We start from the raw sequence: 18,758 nt of genomic DNA, 5'->3' as shown, positions 1-18,758 counted from the left end.
CAGCACAACCTGCGCATCCTCTGAAGACGATTGCTTTTCAGGGCATTCGGCCATGAAATGCCCCAATTTACCACATGAAAAGCAGTGGCCCGCAAAGTTGCCCCATTTTAAGCGAAAATACAAAGGATGCATGCCCGAACAATTGAGGCGAAGCCACGCGGGCATTTTCCTGGCCGTGTCCCATAGCATGCATAAACGGTTGCGGTTCAGCGCCCTGAGGCTTGGGGGAACCAGCACTGTTCCCACAACTGCCATTGCATCCTTCAACATGGGCCAATAGACCGCCGGACAGTTTTCCACCTCCACCCACACCGGGCATTCGCGTTGAAGCAGACGCTGGAAGTCGGCCATGGGGCGCCATGGCACAACATGAACCAAGCGGCGATCAAAGAATAGCGGCAACTTGGACAGGAGCTCAGCGCGATGCGTTTCCGATTTCAGCAGGACCTCATAAAACCCGCGAGGTCGAAGGAAGATCTCCTCAACAGACTCCCCTTGCAATAGATGGTGCAGCCACTGGCGAATATGCGAAAGCACTGGGATCCTGCCAGTGAAGAAAAGTATAACTGCACGGTCATAGAACACCGAGAAGGATCGCAAGACTGATTTGGGGTCCACCGTGGCTTCCAGCACATCATCCGTTCCCGCAACAGAAAAAGATTCGGTATTATGCTGGACATAATCGCCGAGCAGAGTATTGGCGAAGTCCAGCAAATGCTCCCAGTCAATTTCCTGCGAATCCACAGGATCAGAGGCCACTTGCGCATAGGAGCGTTCCGGAGGACTCATTGGCTCATCAGGCGTATGCTTGGAGCGTTTGCCGGCAGGCGGCTGTTCAGAACTCGGCGGCAACTCCTCCGTGCATGGCACCATATCTTCCGGCTCCTCTGCATCGGAATCAGGGCCAAGGGCTGCCACCGTCCGGTCAAGAAAATCCAAATCCAGGCCAGCCATACTGCTGTCTTCACACAGAGGGCGAGCTCTCTCTCTCTCTTTCTCTCTTTTGTAGAATCCTAGTACAAAGCCATGAAAAAATTACACAAGTCATGGCAAAGACCCAGAGGAATTTGCCATATGCCAAGTAAGTCCTCTCGAGGGAGCAAGTCCGAGTGGCGAATGAGATCTATCTACCAATGCAAGAGACCTTTAAGCCGGGCAATGTGTCTCGGTACATTAGAGGCGGAATCAAAAAGAAAGGCATTCCGAGTGGTCCAATTGTGCCAGCATCCCCAGTATCTCAGAAAGTGGAATAAGATCTTCATATGCAACTGTGGCGGTGCGGGGTAAAATTCGTAAATCTCTCTCTCTCTCTTTTTCGTAAAAGGTAATTGTATTAATTATGAAAAAAGTTACAACTTTACATGATTACAAGAGACACGAGGACTCTAAGCCAACGTGTGGAAAATCCCAGTTCAAAGCTAGGAAAAAGCTACACAAGTCATGGCAAAGACGCAAAGGAAATTGCTATATGCCAGGGAAGTAAGTCCTCCCGAAGGAGCAAATCTGAGTGCCGAATGAGATCTATCTGCCAATGCAAGAGACCTTTAAGCCTAGCAATGTGTCTCGGTACATTAGAGGCCAAATAAAAAAGAAAGGCATTCCGAGTGGTCCAATTGTGCCAGCATCCCCAGTATCGAAAAAAGTGAAATAAGATCTTCATATGCAACTGTGGTGGTGTGGGGTATTTTGGGTGCACAAAAACCCAATCGAAAGGGGTTAGTGAGAACCCCACCACCACGCGCCAAACCTGCGACAAGAGCGACCAGATATTCTTAGCGAGCGGGCAAGAAATAAATCGATGTCTGGCCGATTCCACAGTAGTGGTGCAGAAGAAACAATTGCCGTTCGAGATTCGACTCTTGGAAAGGGCTGAGGCAAGAGGAAGACCACCAATCATCACCTGCCAAAGAAAGACCTTACATTTGAAAGGTGTCGTATTCAACCAGCCCTCCATCACAGTTGCCTTCCACCATGATTGCGATTTCTGCAATCCCCATACAGTATTAGCTTTAACTTCCAGCCATTGATGATATTTGATGAGAAGATGATACATTTGATTAGTAGAGGCCTTTTCCAGACTCAACCGACCTGCAAGGGCCCAGTCCTGCCAAGGACGATCCACAGCAAGGGCAAGAAAGGATTGTCTGCTCTGAAGCACTAACAGAAGTTGTTCCCATAAATCACGGTATCCACGCGGGATTTTGAAAAGTCTCCTGGCAGTACGAAACGATGTGAGGACATTACAACTTGCAAGGGTGGCATCCGCAACTGAAGTCACACCCAAACGGGCCATGCGGTTGAATTTTGGTCTGAGCTCATGTTTGTCTTCCCATGAAAGTAATCTCAAGACCGCCAACAATTCCAGTTGAAAAGAGTTAGTATGCAAGTGGTCCTCCGCTGGATGCCAACGCACTTTTTGGAGCACCACTTTCCAAGAGCCAACCAAATGCAGTAACAGAGAGGAGGACGGACTGGAAAATTGAGAGTCTGCATTAAGGACATGCCACCAGGAGCTCCGAAGTTGGGTATTGCCATGCCGAAGCCCGCTGTCCTCAAGAAAATAACGGGCTATAATGGCCCATGGGTGATGATCCACACACATGGCGCGAAAGAGAGACCAACGAAGTGCCATCATACGAGTTTCGGTATCCAAAATAGCTCCACCGCCCAGGCGTTTCGGGATACATGTATGTGACCACGAAATCCACGAAATACCTGTGTGCAATGAATCCTTCTTCCATAACATGAAACGAATGGGGCGAGTGAGAGCCTTTAAAGTAGTAGGAGTCCATGGCAGCAATGGCAAGAAATATATGAGCATTGGCAGAATAATTGTTTGAGCCACTTTGAGGGGGACATGGAAGGGCCACGCTTGCGACTTCCAATACATAAACTTAGCTGCCAGTTTCTGTGAAATCCACTCCAATAGTTGCTTTGGCCGAACATCAACACCCAACGGGTACCCAAGATGCCTGACAACGGAACCACGGGGAACCACCTGACCCTGCCAGTCCAATGACTGTAAATCAGACTCCGTGCAACTGAGAATGGCTGATTTGAAGGCATTGATACGAAGACCAGAAGCATGACCAAAGAGCGTCCAAACAGAGGAGGGCATGACCCCTGTTTCCCAAACCTGGTGAAACATAGCCGCCAATGGCTTCACCAGTTGGGTAGCCAAGCTCTCGAAGAATTCATTAGTGAGACCATCCCAACCAAGACTTTTATCCTTAGGCAGATGTTTCTGCCTCCAAAGTAGTTTGCATATCAAGTGGAACCTGATGGCGGACCAAATCATAGAAGACAGAGCGGGCATGTGTAACCTGGTCAGAAAGCGACGGAGAAGAACCCAGAAGATCCCGAAAATAATTCCTGTACATATTGACAATGGTCTGCGGATCAGTGTGACCATTCGACCTTCTGAATCCTGGAGTCTAGTCATATTTTCTCGAGCCGGAGAAGCATGCAAGGCACGAAAGAACTTATGAGTCTGACAAGCACTATCTTGGAAATTGTCAGTCAAGTTGTGCAGTTTGGCCTGTTGATAAGATTTCAACTGAAATTCTTTAATAAAACCAGCCACACGTTGCGCCAGAGACAGCAAAAATTCATCATCTGGGGAGTCCACCAGCAGTGAACGAACCAAAGCCAGTAAGTCCTCCGCTGGGTGTCGACGCCTCTGACAAATAGAGGCATGATGGTTGCACATTAGAGAGCAGTTGTTCAAAGGAAGCCGAGCCCTCAGAGGCGAAGTCCACTAAAAACCTCTCAATCAATTGCTGCATATAGCCCTGAAAGATTGGATGCTTCAAATAAGATGAGTTGAAACGTAAAGGCAGTCTATCCAGCAACTGCATAAAAGGTGCAATGGGTTGTGCAAGTATCTCAAGCTGGAGAGGGAAATGGTCCGACAAGGCATATTGCTGCAAGACTTTCATTTCTAGCATCTCAGGAAGAAAATCATCATCCTGCATGATATACATTCGGTCCAGCCGCGACCATGTAGTTGCATATTGTGCGGAATGAAAAGTAAACCTCGGAGAAGAAGGGTGGAGCCAAGACCATAGATCTTGCTTAAGTACCTCAAGAGTAAAGGCATTCCACACCCGGCTTTCCGGAGCATCTATCGCCGAATGCCCTGAAGTGGATTGAGAAGAGTCAACACACATATTGAAATCCCCTATCAAAAAACCCCTTCTGCCAAGTGACACGGATCTCTGCAAAGTCTTCCAAAGATCCCGTCGAGATGAAGGGTCATTCGGAGCATAGAGGCCCAGCAACCATAAGATCTCTCCTTCAAATAAAACTTTGATTACCACAAAGCGGCCCTGTACATCATTTTTAATAAGAACAGGCTGGTATTTCTCATGGACAATCATAAGCACGCCAGAATAGTGCATAGCATGTGTTCCTGCATAAAACAAGCGAAACCCATGGCAATCCACAACTTTTCCTGCTTCACCGTGGCTCTTGTGCTCAACTGCACACAAGACATCCCACTGATTCTCATGCAAGACAGTCCACATGGCATGTTGCTTATGGGAAGAACAAATGCCTCGCACATTCCACGTGGCTATCTTCATATATCTTCAAAAAAGAAATCAGGAACGAGGCACCGCTTGCCTCGATTTAACCTTGTCTGCTAGAATGTCGAGGACACCTTTATCCAGAAAATCAGCTAACAGTGCAAAAGAATTCTGACGGCCCACTTTAGAGGTAGATGGAATATCCACTGTCTTGGTAGTGGAACGGGGATAATGACGATCTCAGGTTGTAATCACGTTACCTCTATTATCAAATGCCAACTTAGCAGGTGGGCCCTTTGGACCATCTGTATATACTTTCCTCGTAGACTGATTACGGGGAGCGGAAGGAACCATAGTACACACATCATGCTGTGAAGAGACCATTTCTTTCGTGCGCATATACTTGCGCACGGAATCCTGTGAAACATTAGGCCCAGAATCCGCCAGGCCAGCATCCAACTTTTTACCTTTTTTGGGACGTGCCTCTAGCCAATCATTGCTACGGGAATCCAAATCGAGGACCTGTTGTTTACCTTTATCCAAAATATTAGGTGGCTGGATGGCCTCCTGTGACGGGGCATCAAGCACCATGTCCTCCATAGGCGGCACAACATGCGCATCATCTGAAGACGGTTGCCTCTCTGGGCATTCGGCCATAAAATACCCCAATTTTCCACACGAAAAGCAGTGTTCAGAAAAGTTGCCCCATTTCAAGCAAAAGTGCAAAGGATGCATGCCAGAGCAATTAAGGCGAAGCCATGCAGGCCTTTTCCTGGCCATGTCCCATAACATACACAAACGGTTTCGGTTCATGGCCCTTAGGCTCGGGGGAACCAGCACCGTTCCCACAACAGCCATGGCATCCTTTAACAATGGCCAATAAACAGTCGGACAATTTTCCACTTCAACCCACACCGGGCATTCACGTTGAAGAAGGCACTGAAAGTGTGCCATAGGGCGCCATGGCACAACATGGACCAAGCGGCGATCAAAGAACAAGGGTAGTTTGGACAGGAGCTCCGTCCGATGCTTCTCCGATTTCAGCAGCACCTCATAGAAGCCTTGGGGCCCAACAAAGATCTCCTCAACACACTCCCCTTGTAGTAAATGGTGCAGCCACTGGCGAATGTGGAAAAGCATTGGGATCCTGCCAGTGAAGAAGAGTATAACCGCACGGTCATAAAACACCGAAAAAAAGCGCAAGATAGTTTTCGGGTCCACCGTGGCTTCTAGAACTTCTTTAGTTCCCGAGTTAGAAAAAGCTTCATGAGTATGCTGGACATAATCGCCCAGCAGAGTATTGGCAAACTCCAGCAAGTGCTCCCAGTCACTCTCCTGTGACTCCACCGAATCAGAGGCAACCTGCACATAGGAACGTTCCTGATGAACCATTGTCTCCTCGGAAGTATGCTTGGAGCGTTTGCCCGCAGGCGGAAGGTCAAAACCAGGAGGCATCTCCTCTGTGCAAGGAATCATATCCTCCGGTTCCTCTATATCAGAATCCGGACCAAGGGCTGCCACTGTCTGGTTGATAAAAGCCATATCCAGCCCAGCCATGCTTGTGTCCTCTCTCTCTGTTTCTCACTCGCTTGCTCTCTCACTGGCGCTCACTCTCTCTCTCTCTCTTTTTCGTAAAAGGTAATTGTATTAATTACGAAAAAGGTACAAGTTTGCATGATTACGAGATACACGATGGTTCTACCCCATCGTGTGTACACGCTGTCTCTCTACAAGAACCAGACAACCAAAGAGTTACAAAGTCATGGCAAAGACACAGAGGAAATTGCCATATGCCACGGACGTAAGTCCTCTCGAGGGAGCATGTGAGAGTGCCGGAGAAGATCTATCTGCCAATACAAGAGACCTTTAAGCCGAGCAATATGCCACTGAACATTATAGGTGGAATAAAAAAGAAAAGCATTCCGAATGGTCCAGTTATGCCAACAGCCCCAATATCGAAGAAAGTGAAACAGGATCTTCATATGTAGCTGTGTCGGTGCGGGATATTTGGGCCGCGCAAAAACCCAATCAAACGGGCGTAGCGAGAGACCAACCACCGCTCGCCAAATGGTTGACAAGAATGACCATATTTTCTGAGCGAGGGGGCAAGAAATAAAACGATGATAGGCGGATTCCACAGTGGTGGTGCAAAAGAAACAGTTGCCGTTGGAGATTCGACGCTTGGAAAGAGCTGAAGCAAGCGGAAGACCACCAATCATCACCCTCCAAAGAAAGACCTTATATTTGAAGGGTGTCTTGTTCAACCAGCCCTCCATCATAGTTACCCTCCACCATGACCGTCTTTTATGCAATCCCCATAGAGTATTAACTTTAGTAACCAGCCATTGATGATCTTTAATCAGAAGATGGTACACCTGGTTAGCTGAAGCCTTTTCTAAATTCAGCCGGCCTGCAAAGTCTCAGTCCTACCAGGGACGATCCATAGCAAGGGCACGAAAGGGCTGTTTGCTCTGGAGCACCATCAAAAGCTGTTCCCATAAATACCTGTATCCATGAGGGATCCTGAAAAGCCTCCTGGCTGTATGAAACGATATCAACACATTGCGACTGGCAAGGGTGGCATCCGCTACCGAAGTTAAGCCCAAACGTGCCATGCGGTTGAATTTTGGTCGAAGCTCATGTTTACCTTTCCACGAAATCAACCGCGAGACTGCCAACAATTCCAATTGAAAAGAATTAGTAGCTAAGCGATCCTCCGTTGGATGTCACTGAGCCTTCCAGAGAACCAGTCTCCAGGAACACACCAAATGGGCAAGCAGAGATGAAGAAGAACTGGAGAACCGCGAATCTGCATTAAGAACATGCCACCAAGAACTCCGGATTTGAGTATTGCCATGCAGAAGCCCGTGATCCTCAAGAAAATAACGGGCTATAACGACCCATGGATGATGCTCCGAGCACATGGCGCGAAAAAGAGACCAACGGAGTGCCAGCATATGAGTTTGGGCATCTAAAATAGCCCCTCCGCCATGCGTTTGGGGGTGCACGCATGTGACCAAGAAATCCTGGAAATGCCTGCATGCAAAGAATCCACACACACACACACACAGACACACACTCTCTCTCTCTCTCTCTCTCTCTCTCTCTCTCTCTCTCTCTCTCTCTCTCTGTGTCTGTACAGGAGGAGATCAGCTCTCTGATTTGCGCAGGGTTGCTGTCACGTGCTGCAAGGTTAGGGTTCCCTGTCTTTGTCGCGGCCTAGCAAGATGCAGAGGGCAGGCACCTCCGCAGGCAGACGCCGTGCAGATGACTAACAGGGCAGCAAACGAGAGGTACTTGTTTCTGCAAACGAAAGGCGTTCAGTCTTCAGGCGTCGACGGGGCAACAGGGCGCTGCACGCTGAGGCAGAGGAAACAGCCATAGGCGCCTCAGGCGGGCAGTCGTCAGGCGAGCAGGATCAAGCGGGCACAGGCGAACACGGGCGGAACAGGCGTGCAAGCTCCAAACGTCGACGGTGCGCTCTGTCAGGGCGTGCAGGTCTAGGCGACGGCAGGGGCAGGGCTAGGCTACTTGGCGACGTGGCGACGGGGCAACCTGGCGCGTGGGCGACGGGACGCACAGGCGACAGGCGGCTAGGCGACGGGGCTCGCAGTCGAGCAAACGACGTGGCGACGGGATACACAGGCAAGCAGACGACGACCAAGGCGAGGAGTCAACGGCAGATCGCGACGTCAGCGATAGGTGCCGGACAACCCCTGCGCAGGTCCGACGAGGAGCTCCCGTAGCGTGCCATCGATCTCGCTCCGACTCCTCTCGGCTCTCTGTGTGTGTGTGTGTACAGGAGCAGATCAGCTCTCTGATTTGCGCAGGGTTGCAGTCACGTGCTGCTAGGTTAGGGCTCCCTTTCTCTGTCGCGGCACCGCAAAATGCACAGGGCAGGCACCCGCGGGTCTCTCTCTCTCTCTCTCTCTCTCTCTCTCTCTCTCTCTCCCTCCTCCAAAACCAAAGGTTGTCAAATCTCTCTTTTCTTTTTGTGAGTGGTAATTGTATTAATCACCAAAACATGAAATTCAAATGTCCAACACGCCTACAAGTACAAATGGTCCATATGATCTACAAGGGAACCAAAGAAAGAGCCGTGCACCAAGAAAGTAGATCTTGTCAAGGAAGTATATGTGTTATCTCAATGATGTCAAGCTGCCAATGGAGATGCCGCTCAAACGGGTGATATAACTCTACACTCTAAAAGCAGAATTAAAAATGAATGCATTCCCTATAGTCCATACATGCCAACAGTCCTAGAAGTGCAAGAAAGGAAAATAACTTTCATATGTGGCTACATAGGATCTGAGAAGTTGGGCTGTTCCAAAACCCGTTCCTTTGGAGGCATTAGCTGGCCTACCACTTGAGACCAAATAATAGATAGCAGAGACAAACTTTCCTCACCATTGGACGAGATAGAAAGCGATGATGAGAAGTTTCTTCACTTGTTATACAAAAGAAGCAACAGCCATTTGAGATGCCACATTTGGAGAGGCAAGGGGTAGAACACCAACCAACATTTGCCAAATGAAGAATTCGTATTTGAAGGGAGTTCTATTAAGCCAGCCCACTATCACCACATATTTCCTCCAAGTGTTGCCTTTAGGAAGACCCCAAGTGTGGTTGTCCTTGTCACCCAGCCAATCCTTCTCTCAAGTAAGCAAGTGGTGTATCCGTTTCACTGATGTAAGCATGTAGGATAATTGAAATGGTGTCCCATAAATGATGATAGCCCTGAACAACACACAACAAAGAAAAGCTATGGCAGCTCTCTGTGCTCTGTATTCACGGTAAAAAAACCAATGACATAGTCTTTACTTCCCATGTTTTGTGCCTGTTTTCCACCCATCAAAATTCTTTACACTTAACAGCCTACATTTGCATGTTATATGTCATCATTGTGATTAGTTTTTGCTATAGGATAGAACAGGCATTGTTGCAAACAAAGCTAAAGTTCTGCAAGGCATTCAGCTCTCTTTTAACTTAACTTACCATCTAAAAATGACTCTAAACCTGATTCTAAACCTGAAACTGGTGAAACCTGGACAGTTGTTTGCTGAGCAACAAAAGAATCAAAAGTTGGAAGAAGATGTTCATTTAAAACAAGAAATATACAAGCATAGCAATCCACGACTAAAGAAAGATTTTGACATTCTATACAAGGAGATTGAGAGTTGGCATTTGGAGGTTAAGATCTTTGTTGTTTTTACACCCTTCAAGTGCAAATAGAATTATCCAAAAATTATAACTGCTCCTTTCATGTGCAATGTGAAACTTCATGTAATCTCATGGTTTCATGTGCTCATGGAAAACATGTTTAACATTTCAGCAAACATGTTGCATCACCAATAATTTGTAAGAGAGTTAGTTGTTCTTGTTTGTTATGAGGACTGATGAAAAAAACCTTGGTTGTGATTGAAAACTCATATTTTAACATGATTAACGTGGCAAGGAGCTCAAAGCTATCAAGAGAAGAAAACTAGTACCTGAAGAAAAAAAACTTGCCTTACAAGAACTACTGCAAAAGGTTATATTGGCTGGACTTGTGACTGCAAACCAGATACTAAACATGTTTTACAATGTCTTTCACATAAATTCAAGACTTCTGCTTGCTGATTTTGTTTATTCCAAAGCTAAAACAATCAATCGTTTGAATTTTATAGAGCCAGCTCTTGAATAAGTACTCGTACTCATCAGTCCATATCTCCAATGTCTTAACTGGTCTCCTAGAACTTGGGATAGCTGAGTTTATGCATCTTCCATCCAGGAAATAAAGTTCTTGCAAGAAATAGGCAAGATAAAACTAATGGTTGCAAAAGAAAACCGGGAGGAGCATATCAAAAAGATGTTTGCTAAAATGAGTGCACCTAAGAAGTGGGAAATGTCAAATGGAAACCTTGTCCATGTACAGACTCTGGCTACATTACGCGCTTCTGATCTTATGAGGGTATGTATTATATTTGATATTCATATCTGATTGTCGTACATCCTAGTTTTTCACTGAGCATATAGTACAATACACAACTATTCACTAAGTCGTGTTTGAAAGTTCATAATAAGAGATCCATATTTTGTTTATATAGGTTGTCTGCGTGTGTACTAAGGAATGCTCAAAGAACTTTTTCTAGTTTCTTCTTTTCAACTCTATATAGCTGAACACAACCTCCAGTGAAGGAAGAAAATGGATCATCTTCTAGCCACTAGTAAGCAAACCATGAGAAATAGACTCCTCATCTCAAAGAATTAGCATGCCCTAAGATGTTGCCCACATTGAAAGGGTGTGCTTGAGGGCACACGTCTCCACATCACTTGGAAAAACAAAATGCAAGGGGGTTAGCACATCATCCAATGTTAGAAGAATGCAAATGAACCCAAAGTCATAAAACATACTGTTTCTTGCACCAAATAAAATGTAAGAGTCTAGATCGAGTCGATAAAACAACCCAAACATATGATACCATGTGAGATAGTGCAAAGTAGTGAAAGCAATAGAACATTACCATGATAAAACCAATGAACACAAAGCAACACAAGAGAAACCATGAACGAGGAGAGGAGTCCACTAGCAATTACTTATGCCATACAAATGACAAGTGACAAGATGCTATACATACTATGCTCAAGTTCTCTCTCTTCCCACACGTGCAAAATAGCCATACAAGTGACTCATGTGTCCCATGTTTGACCCTTTTACATAGGCACAAACTATAGTGAGGCATGCTTTGACGACCAGTGGCATTGCCTACAGATTTTCAATGCACAAGCATAAGAAAATTGAAAGTAAGGGATTGCTTGAGTCTATATGTTGAATAATGTATCTCATTCAAACAACCCCTTCCCTTACAATCGTGGTCTTGTAAGTCAACTAAAAGTGCATACCCCAAGCATAGGGAGAGTGAAATACCTCAAGCATAGTGAATAATCTTGCTCTTTGTAGAAATGAAATGTTCTAACCACTTGGGCTACTTGATTTTGGACTGATTAAGTTATGAACAGAGCACACATGCTTCCATGCTTGTCCATGTTTTCCTTAAGTCATTTTTTCAGTGACTCGGCAGTTGTACACAGCATTGGCAAAGTGCTCTCGAACAGTTGATGAGAGGATGTGTGTGCTTGGTTACATAAAATGGACTGTGCAAGAGTTTGATTGCCCGTTGACCAAAGAACTAGTGCAACTTATAGAGCGAGAAGCAGATCTTATGTATCGCAGTCGTCCAACTCAATCCCTACGGGGGCTTCATCAAAGGATTCTTGAATTGTTTCTTAAGGTAAAATCTTGAGTTTCTGGGATAGTATGAGTATAATCACTAATTTGAAAATACAACTTATAAGAAATAATCTTTTATGTGTCTGTATTCATGTATATCTGGTGCATGTTTGGGTGAAGAGTATGTATGCATGTTTGAGGGTGCGGGTGTGGGCAGGGTGTGTGAGGTTTCACTAGACATGTGAATGCATGCATGCATGCATGTTTAGGAGAATAATGATTTTATATATTGGATATTGCAGTTTGTTCAGGTCCCACAGTTCAACCCAGAAGCAGCGAATGACCAGTGCATACCAGTTGATTTTGACCATGTTTCTGGCCAATCTCTAAGAAGGCAAAATATTCCTATCCAGCTTTTAAGTAGAATACATTGAACATGGGTGAATTTTCTACACATCTATTGGTTTTCCTTGTATTGGAACCTTGTCGAAAGACAAGTGATGTCGATGAAGAATTATAAGAATTCAGATAGCTTTTATTGGTTCTTTTTTATCCCAAGGCATAAGCTTATTGACTCCTACTAAGAAATCCTACTTATTGTGAATTTTGTATTGAAAAACACCATATTTTGGAATCAAGAGAGGACCTCAAGGAGTTATGCATCCATGAAAATTTAATTGGTTCAAAATTTGTTATCATGGTTTCTTTCTTTCTTATGGATGTCTTGCAGATGATTGAAGAGACTTTTATAGTCTCCATTTGACTTGAGAGCAATTCTTTGGCCTGCCCTATGCCGAGTGAAGAGTTTGGGTGACACTTTTTCCTTGTGGCAAAATTTGAAACTCCTTTTATGAAAATCAAAAGATGGAGCCACTCACCTTTTTTTCATGATGAGCTCTTGTGTTCTTTCTTTTGCTCTATTGCAATACCATTCTATTGGGAAAAGACATGGTGATTGATCAAAGATTTCACCAGTCCAGTCCCATGCATTTTGGAGAAAGACTCTACAGATTGTGAAGATGTTCGCCTTGGTACTCTGATGTGACACATAGGTAGAAGCAGATTTGTAGTGCTGAAATCCTTTTCAAAGAAGTTTGGAGGTACTTAAGAATATGTTTTGCAGCACTCCAATGAATAGTGGAAGGGGAAGAAAGATACTGTCCCAAAAAGTTAGTTGCAAATAAAATATTTGGTCTTTTGTTTAAACCAATAAATTGAAGACAACGAGTTTGGAGATATAAAATTTCGGTGACCGATTTCTTCTCGAACGTTGAGATAAGATACTCCCAAACAACATGAGAAGTTTCTAGATAAAAGACATCCAACATAAGTGAGTCAGGAAGTGCAGACAATATATAATGACGAGCCGCTTTGTCACGACCAATCCAATCATTATGATCAATTTTCCATTGTTCAAATAACGGGCCATCAGTAAAATCAAAGAATTGTCAAGTTGAACTGGGCAAGACAGGTCGCTCAAAACAATATATAGCATTAAATCTCAAGTTACATACACAAAGGCCTAATTATTGCTCTTTAATTCAGCCCCAAAAAGGTTATTTATGTTAAAAGGTTTCACTTGCATAGTAGGACAAATGCACCAAAATCCCTTGTAAGAGAGGATGTTGTGTGCAGTTGCTCTTGAGGAGGATTGTATTTTTCTCCCTCCCACTCTCCCATTACAGGTTTGACACATGGGTACTATGGCTTCCCACAAGATGGCATTCACTATTGGGTCGACCTTGTGAAGAAAATGTTAGGGTTTGCACTAAGGACACACAGAGTGTATGATCACAATAGAAACACAAAGAGACAGACATAGACACAGAGGGCAAAACTCAAACCCTAAACGCAAAACTCAAAAACTCAAACCCTAAACGCAAAACTCAAAGCTCAAACACAGAAACTCAAACACAAATAGAAGAAGGGAGAGAGAGAACACAACTCTGAAGTGAATGAATACTGTAAATGAATGTAAGAGTGTACATTGTGCTCAAGGGCAGAGCAATGTCGGAGTGTGACGTCCACCGGAGACGAATCCCAAGTCTGTGACTACCAGTCGGAGTGTAGGAGTGTTGAATAGTGAATGGCAGCCATAGTGACAAGAAATGGCTGGAACGGCTCCCCGGCACGTGGAATCGCCGTCCCCGGCATGAATCCGTCGTGGACCACGTTCCAAATTGGTGGAACGTTCCCTGTCTCATTTCAAATAGGGAACGCAACAGGGAACACGTCCCTTGCTGCGTTCCCTATCTGAAACGGGATTGGGAACGCCACGTGGCACCACTTACTTGTGGCCGGCCGCTCGTTGATCCCGCCTAGATGATCTGCGATAGCATCCTGCTCCCACTCGAGATTGTCTACCCAGTGCTGCTGCTTCCGCTCGAGATCACCTACGCCCCCCCATTCCATGCTATGCTACAGCTTGCGCCAGTCCCAGCCGCCAGTGGTCGTCCCCCGTCTCCTCCCACCTCCAACCTCTTCCTTCTTCCTCTTTCTCTTCTTTCTCTTCCTTCTCTTCTTCCTTCTTCCTTCTCTTCACTTCTCCCTTCTCTTCTTTCTTCTTCCTTGAACCTTCTCCCTTCTCTTCCTTCTTCTCCTCTTCTCTTGAATCTTCCTTCTTCTCCAAGTCCCAAGGTCTCCTCTTCTCTTCTTCTTCTCCCTTCTCTCCTTTTCCCTTCTCTCTCGACTCTTAAGTGAGTCTTGACTCTTGAGCCTTCTCCCTTCTCTCGAGCCTTCAATTTTCAGCCTTCAATTTTTCCTTCTCTTGACTCTTGAGCCTTCAATTTTCAGCCTGAAATGGCTTCATCTTCCGGCCCCGCTCATCGGGTTGGTGGTTGAGGAAGAAGGTTCGATGATTGGTCATGGTGGAAAGAAGTACATGCTGACCGCCCATTGAGTGGTGGAGAATCTCGACCATGGACTTGCAAGCTTTACCCATACAAGCGAACTAGTGGAGCAAACAAGGTAATCCATTGAGCCAAGCATTTGTATTTCGAATTTTTATTGATTTTAATTTTTCAAAGTTACTTAAATATTAGAATATAGAATATCAATTGCCACTTGTTCCATTTTAATATTTATGCATAATCTCGTCCGAGCTCATCTTCTACATGAGCTAAATTCAAAGGTACAGTTTTATCCAAATGTGACCTTGGAGAAGCAAAGGGAGCTTCATGACCGTGTAGCAGGTCAACAAGCTTATCTTGCATCTAGACCACAACGTGTTGCAGTTGATCGTGCAACTTTTGTGACACCATCCCCATGAGATGTATCTAGAGCAGGGTCAGTATCAAGAAGTGCTACCTCCATACCTACTGCAGGCATTGCATCGGCCATGACATCAACAACACTACATGTTGCACGTAGACAGAGCACACTGCTAGTTGGGATCCCAAGAAGAAGGAAGAGGTGGATACATCAATGGCACGCTTTTTTTATCATGACTACATTCAATTTCGTGCAGCCAGGTCAGAGTATTTTAAATTGATGTGCAAGAAGGTTGGTGAGTATGGCCCTTCGTATATACCTCCATCATCAGAGACCTTACGTACCACTTTGCTCGACAAGGAAAAGCACCTTGTTGAGCAAGCAGCAGTGACTAGAAAGAGCATGTGGGCTAAAAATGGAGTTTCCTTGATTGCTGATGGTTGGAGTGATACACACAAGTGATCCATTCATGGTATGGTTGCTTATTCTCGTGGGGAAATGTATTTCATATCTTCACATAATGCATTGGGGACAGGAAAGTTAGCAGATGTACTTGCGGCAAAGTGGGTTACAGGTGTTGAGCTTATTGACCCAGAGCATGTTGTGGGATTTGTTGCAGATGGAGAGCCCGCAAATAGGGTAGCATGTACTATTATCTAGGGATATTATCTGCATATCACAGTTTCATATTGTATGGCTCATTGCTTGAACAACCTACTAAAGGATATTGGTAACCTGTCATGGATTGCACCTGTCATAGAGCAAGGAGCTCAAATGGTTAGCTTTGTTTTGAATCACCAGTTTCTTCGCCATCACTTCTCTTTGCGGTTGAAGAAGGCACTTTTAAAATACTCTGATACCAGATTTGCCTTTAACTTCTTGATACTAGGCAGGTTAAGAGAATGCACTGGTGCCTTGAGGCAGTTATTTCTTAGTGATAAGTTTACCTCATCAACATTGGCAGATACTCCTACAAGTATCTTATGCTTGGAGAAAGCAAATAACTCCACTTTTTGGGATGATGTAAAGCGGATAGATGTTATGGTATCACCTATTGTACATTTATTGAGGGTTATGGATGCTATGCAACCTTGCATTGGCAAGGTATATGAGGCTATGGATAGGCTGAATGAAAAGTTGCAAGAGTTGGCACCAAATGATGAGGCGTATGAGGAGATACGCCATTTAGTTGTGACGAGGTGGAACTCCTATAGCTCACCCATGCATGCAGCTGCATTTGTTGTGGATCCTGAGTTCCGAGACAAGGGTCAAGAGAATGACATTGAGGTTATGGATGGATGGAGACTTATATTGTCTCGTCTAGTGCCTGATCATGGCACTAGTGAAAGATCAAAGATCAGCTTTCATGTTATAGGACCTTTCGGGGCTCTTTTGGTTGTGGGGATGCACAGGAGGATCGCTGTAAGATTGGGGCAGCTTTGCGGTGGGAGAACCATGGTTGGGATGGTCCTGAGTTGTAGCAGCTAGCCATCCGTATTTTGAGTCAGTCAGCTAGCTCCTCTTGTTTGGAGCAATTGTGGAGTACATACGCTCACATTGCTTCAAAGAAGAGGAACCGTCTTGGTGTGGAGAGGGCAAACGATCTAGTATTCGTTAGTGCTAATTTGAGGATGTTATATAACAATATGAAAACAAAGCCCGATCCATTCACAGAGTGGGAGATGCAGCAAGAAGAGGAGACACATGCTGATGTTGAGGGAGATGCAACAATTCATGGTACACATGATGATGAGGTTGGCACTTCAGGAGTCGCTAGAGCAGCCTCAGATCATGATCATGATCTTTGATATAGTCTACTTATCATGAGTCTCATGATACATGACACATGTACATTGTATATGATATTATTATCATTGATGACAGTGTGACACTTGGGCTGTTGACAGTTGTGTCATGCCGATATTATATTTGTACTTGAGTCTTGTAGTTGCCCTTTGGGCTATTTTGGCATGTCGCATTTTGCTTCAGTCTAGAGATTAGACTTTATATTTGTAGTCTTTTTTGGGGCAATGAGCATGTTATTTTAAATATTAGACTTCAATTTCATATTTGTAATCTTTTAGTTTTTTGGCAATGGGACCATAGGCATGTCCTTTTAGCTTAGACTTTAAAGTTTAGTTCATTGTTCATTGTTTTATCATTTATGGCATATGTATTATGCATTTTATTATTTACAATTGAATAGCTTACCTCATGAGCCTTGTAAGTTGCAATTCAATTTCTAATGAGTAGTTTTAGAATGATGCATGATATCTTAAAGTTAAAACTTAAAATGATTTGTCCTTATGGATTATATACCTTGGTTTTAAGTTTTAACACTCCAAAGTCCACATGGATTATGAGTGAAATATTATTATTTTTTCATGAATTTTGATTTTTTAAATGCCATTCCCGTTCCCACGGTCCCGTTCCCTAGGTTTGGCACTCCCGTCCTCGTCCCCGTCCCCATTCCCCATTCCCGTTTCCCGTTTCAAGTTTCTATGATGGCAACAGGTTGGTCACCAAAACGCAGTAGTCTAGAGGCTGGAAACTGGTAAACGCAGCAATGAACCGCCGATCGGAGGCTGGAAACTGCGCACAGTTTGCTATAAACAGCAGGTTGAAATAGTGTGTGATGTGGCTGGCGATGACTAGATTATCAGATTGCAGCAGATGATGATGTCACCAGCAGTTGACGTCAACATAGATGAAGGCACCAGCAAGAGGAGCAAACATGGATGGAGTGGCAGCAATCTCAAGGGCTGGACAGCCACGTGGAAGGAGGTTGATGGCTGAAATCTGCACGTGGAGTGAGAAACCTGCATAGACGGAATAAGGCTGAATGGAGGCAGCTTGTCTATTTATAGATGTGGAAGGGTGCCCCAAAAATTGGGGTTTCCATTGAACTCTCTCGAACTGCTAACCTTTTAGGGTTTCCACTGAACTCTTTCGAACCACTCCCTGTTTTAGGGTTTTTACTCTAAAAGAGCATTTTTTAGTGTGTTTTGGGGCTGTTTAAGAGGCTAATCAACAAGTAATGCATATTTTAGCTCAACACACCTACCATGGCAGGTCAAGACACTCCATCTAAGCTTGTTGTCATGGACCTTAGCTCCCTATTCCACCCTAGGATATGCATCAATTCACAATCACTCCTTGTGTCATCTTGCCAGTTGAGCCAATAGAAATTGCTCTCCATCAGCTATCGAACTTCTATGCTCAAGGCAATAAGATACCCATGATGCATACATGTTCTTTCAAGCAACAAGAGGCTCTAACACCTCACAAGGCCATAAGCCCCCTAGAGACCCCCATAATGTACTATGGAGGCTTTTGCCACCTACTTTCGGTTCAATGGCTTCCAAGATCCTTGGCTTCACAATCCACTCCATTGAAAGGTAGTGATTGGCCATCATCATTTTCTGCTCCATCGAGAGAGAAAGAAAGAAAGAAAGAAAGTTATATTAACGTCTTCTAAAGACCAAAACTGGCCTATGAGACAAACTGTGAAAGTCCTCTACCCTTTCAGCATTGATACCTAGGATGTGCAGGTTCTACCTAGGCTAGACCTTCGATTCTCAGCCATGCCTTGATAGTTGCGCCTTTGAATCTTGTCCAACATGAAGAGAAGGATAGTGCACTCTCTTGAGGCCCAAGATTAGGCACTACTGAGCTAAAGATTCATTACCTACTAGTTAGCTCTTTAAAATAACCCCAAAACAGTAAAAGACCAAAAGTTTCATTAAAAGGGGAGCGCTTCTAGAGAGTTTCATCAAACGGGGGTGGTTGTAGAGAGTTTGTGTGTGCCACAT

The 18,758-nt window shown here is 44.7% G+C and overlaps 1 protein-coding gene across 6 annotated transcripts in view; it reads left to right on the top strand.

Moving 5' to 3' along the window:
* Nucleotides 1-12,426, top strand: part of LOC148041143 (uncharacterized) — a 141,676-nt gene extending 129,250 nt beyond the window's left edge. Inside the window, exons 4-8 of one of the 6 annotated variants that reach the window (XM_087676998.1) lie at nt 9,579-9,716; nt 9,982-10,056; nt 10,297-10,476; nt 11,588-11,797; nt 12,039-12,426. In XM_087676998.1, coding sequence (XP_087533124.1) covers nt 9,579-9,716; nt 9,982-10,056; nt 10,297-10,476; nt 11,588-11,797; nt 12,039-12,170 — 735 coding nt within the window. In that variant the 3' untranslated portion in view covers nt 12,171-12,426. Of the gene's footprint in view, nt 1-9,578; nt 9,717-9,981; nt 10,057-10,296; nt 10,477-11,576; nt 11,798-12,038 lie in introns of those variants that run through there. The other 5 variants (XM_087677011.1, XM_087677006.1, XM_087677018.1 and 2 more) reach the window with 5 other exon arrangements.
* The last annotated feature ends 6,332 nt before the right edge of the window (nt 12,427-18,758 follow it).

Source organism: Lygodium microphyllum, chromosome 1, assembly GCF_053477565.2.
Source record: "Lygodium microphyllum isolate KBCC chromosome 1, Lygodium_microphyllum_v1.1.10, whole genome shotgun sequence".
Lineage (NCBI taxonomy): Eukaryota > Viridiplantae > Streptophyta > Polypodiopsida > Schizaeales > Lygodiaceae > Lygodium > Lygodium microphyllum.
The sequence above is the reverse complement of the archived record's forward strand: the minus strand, read 5'-3'. Positions and strand labels throughout refer to the sequence as shown.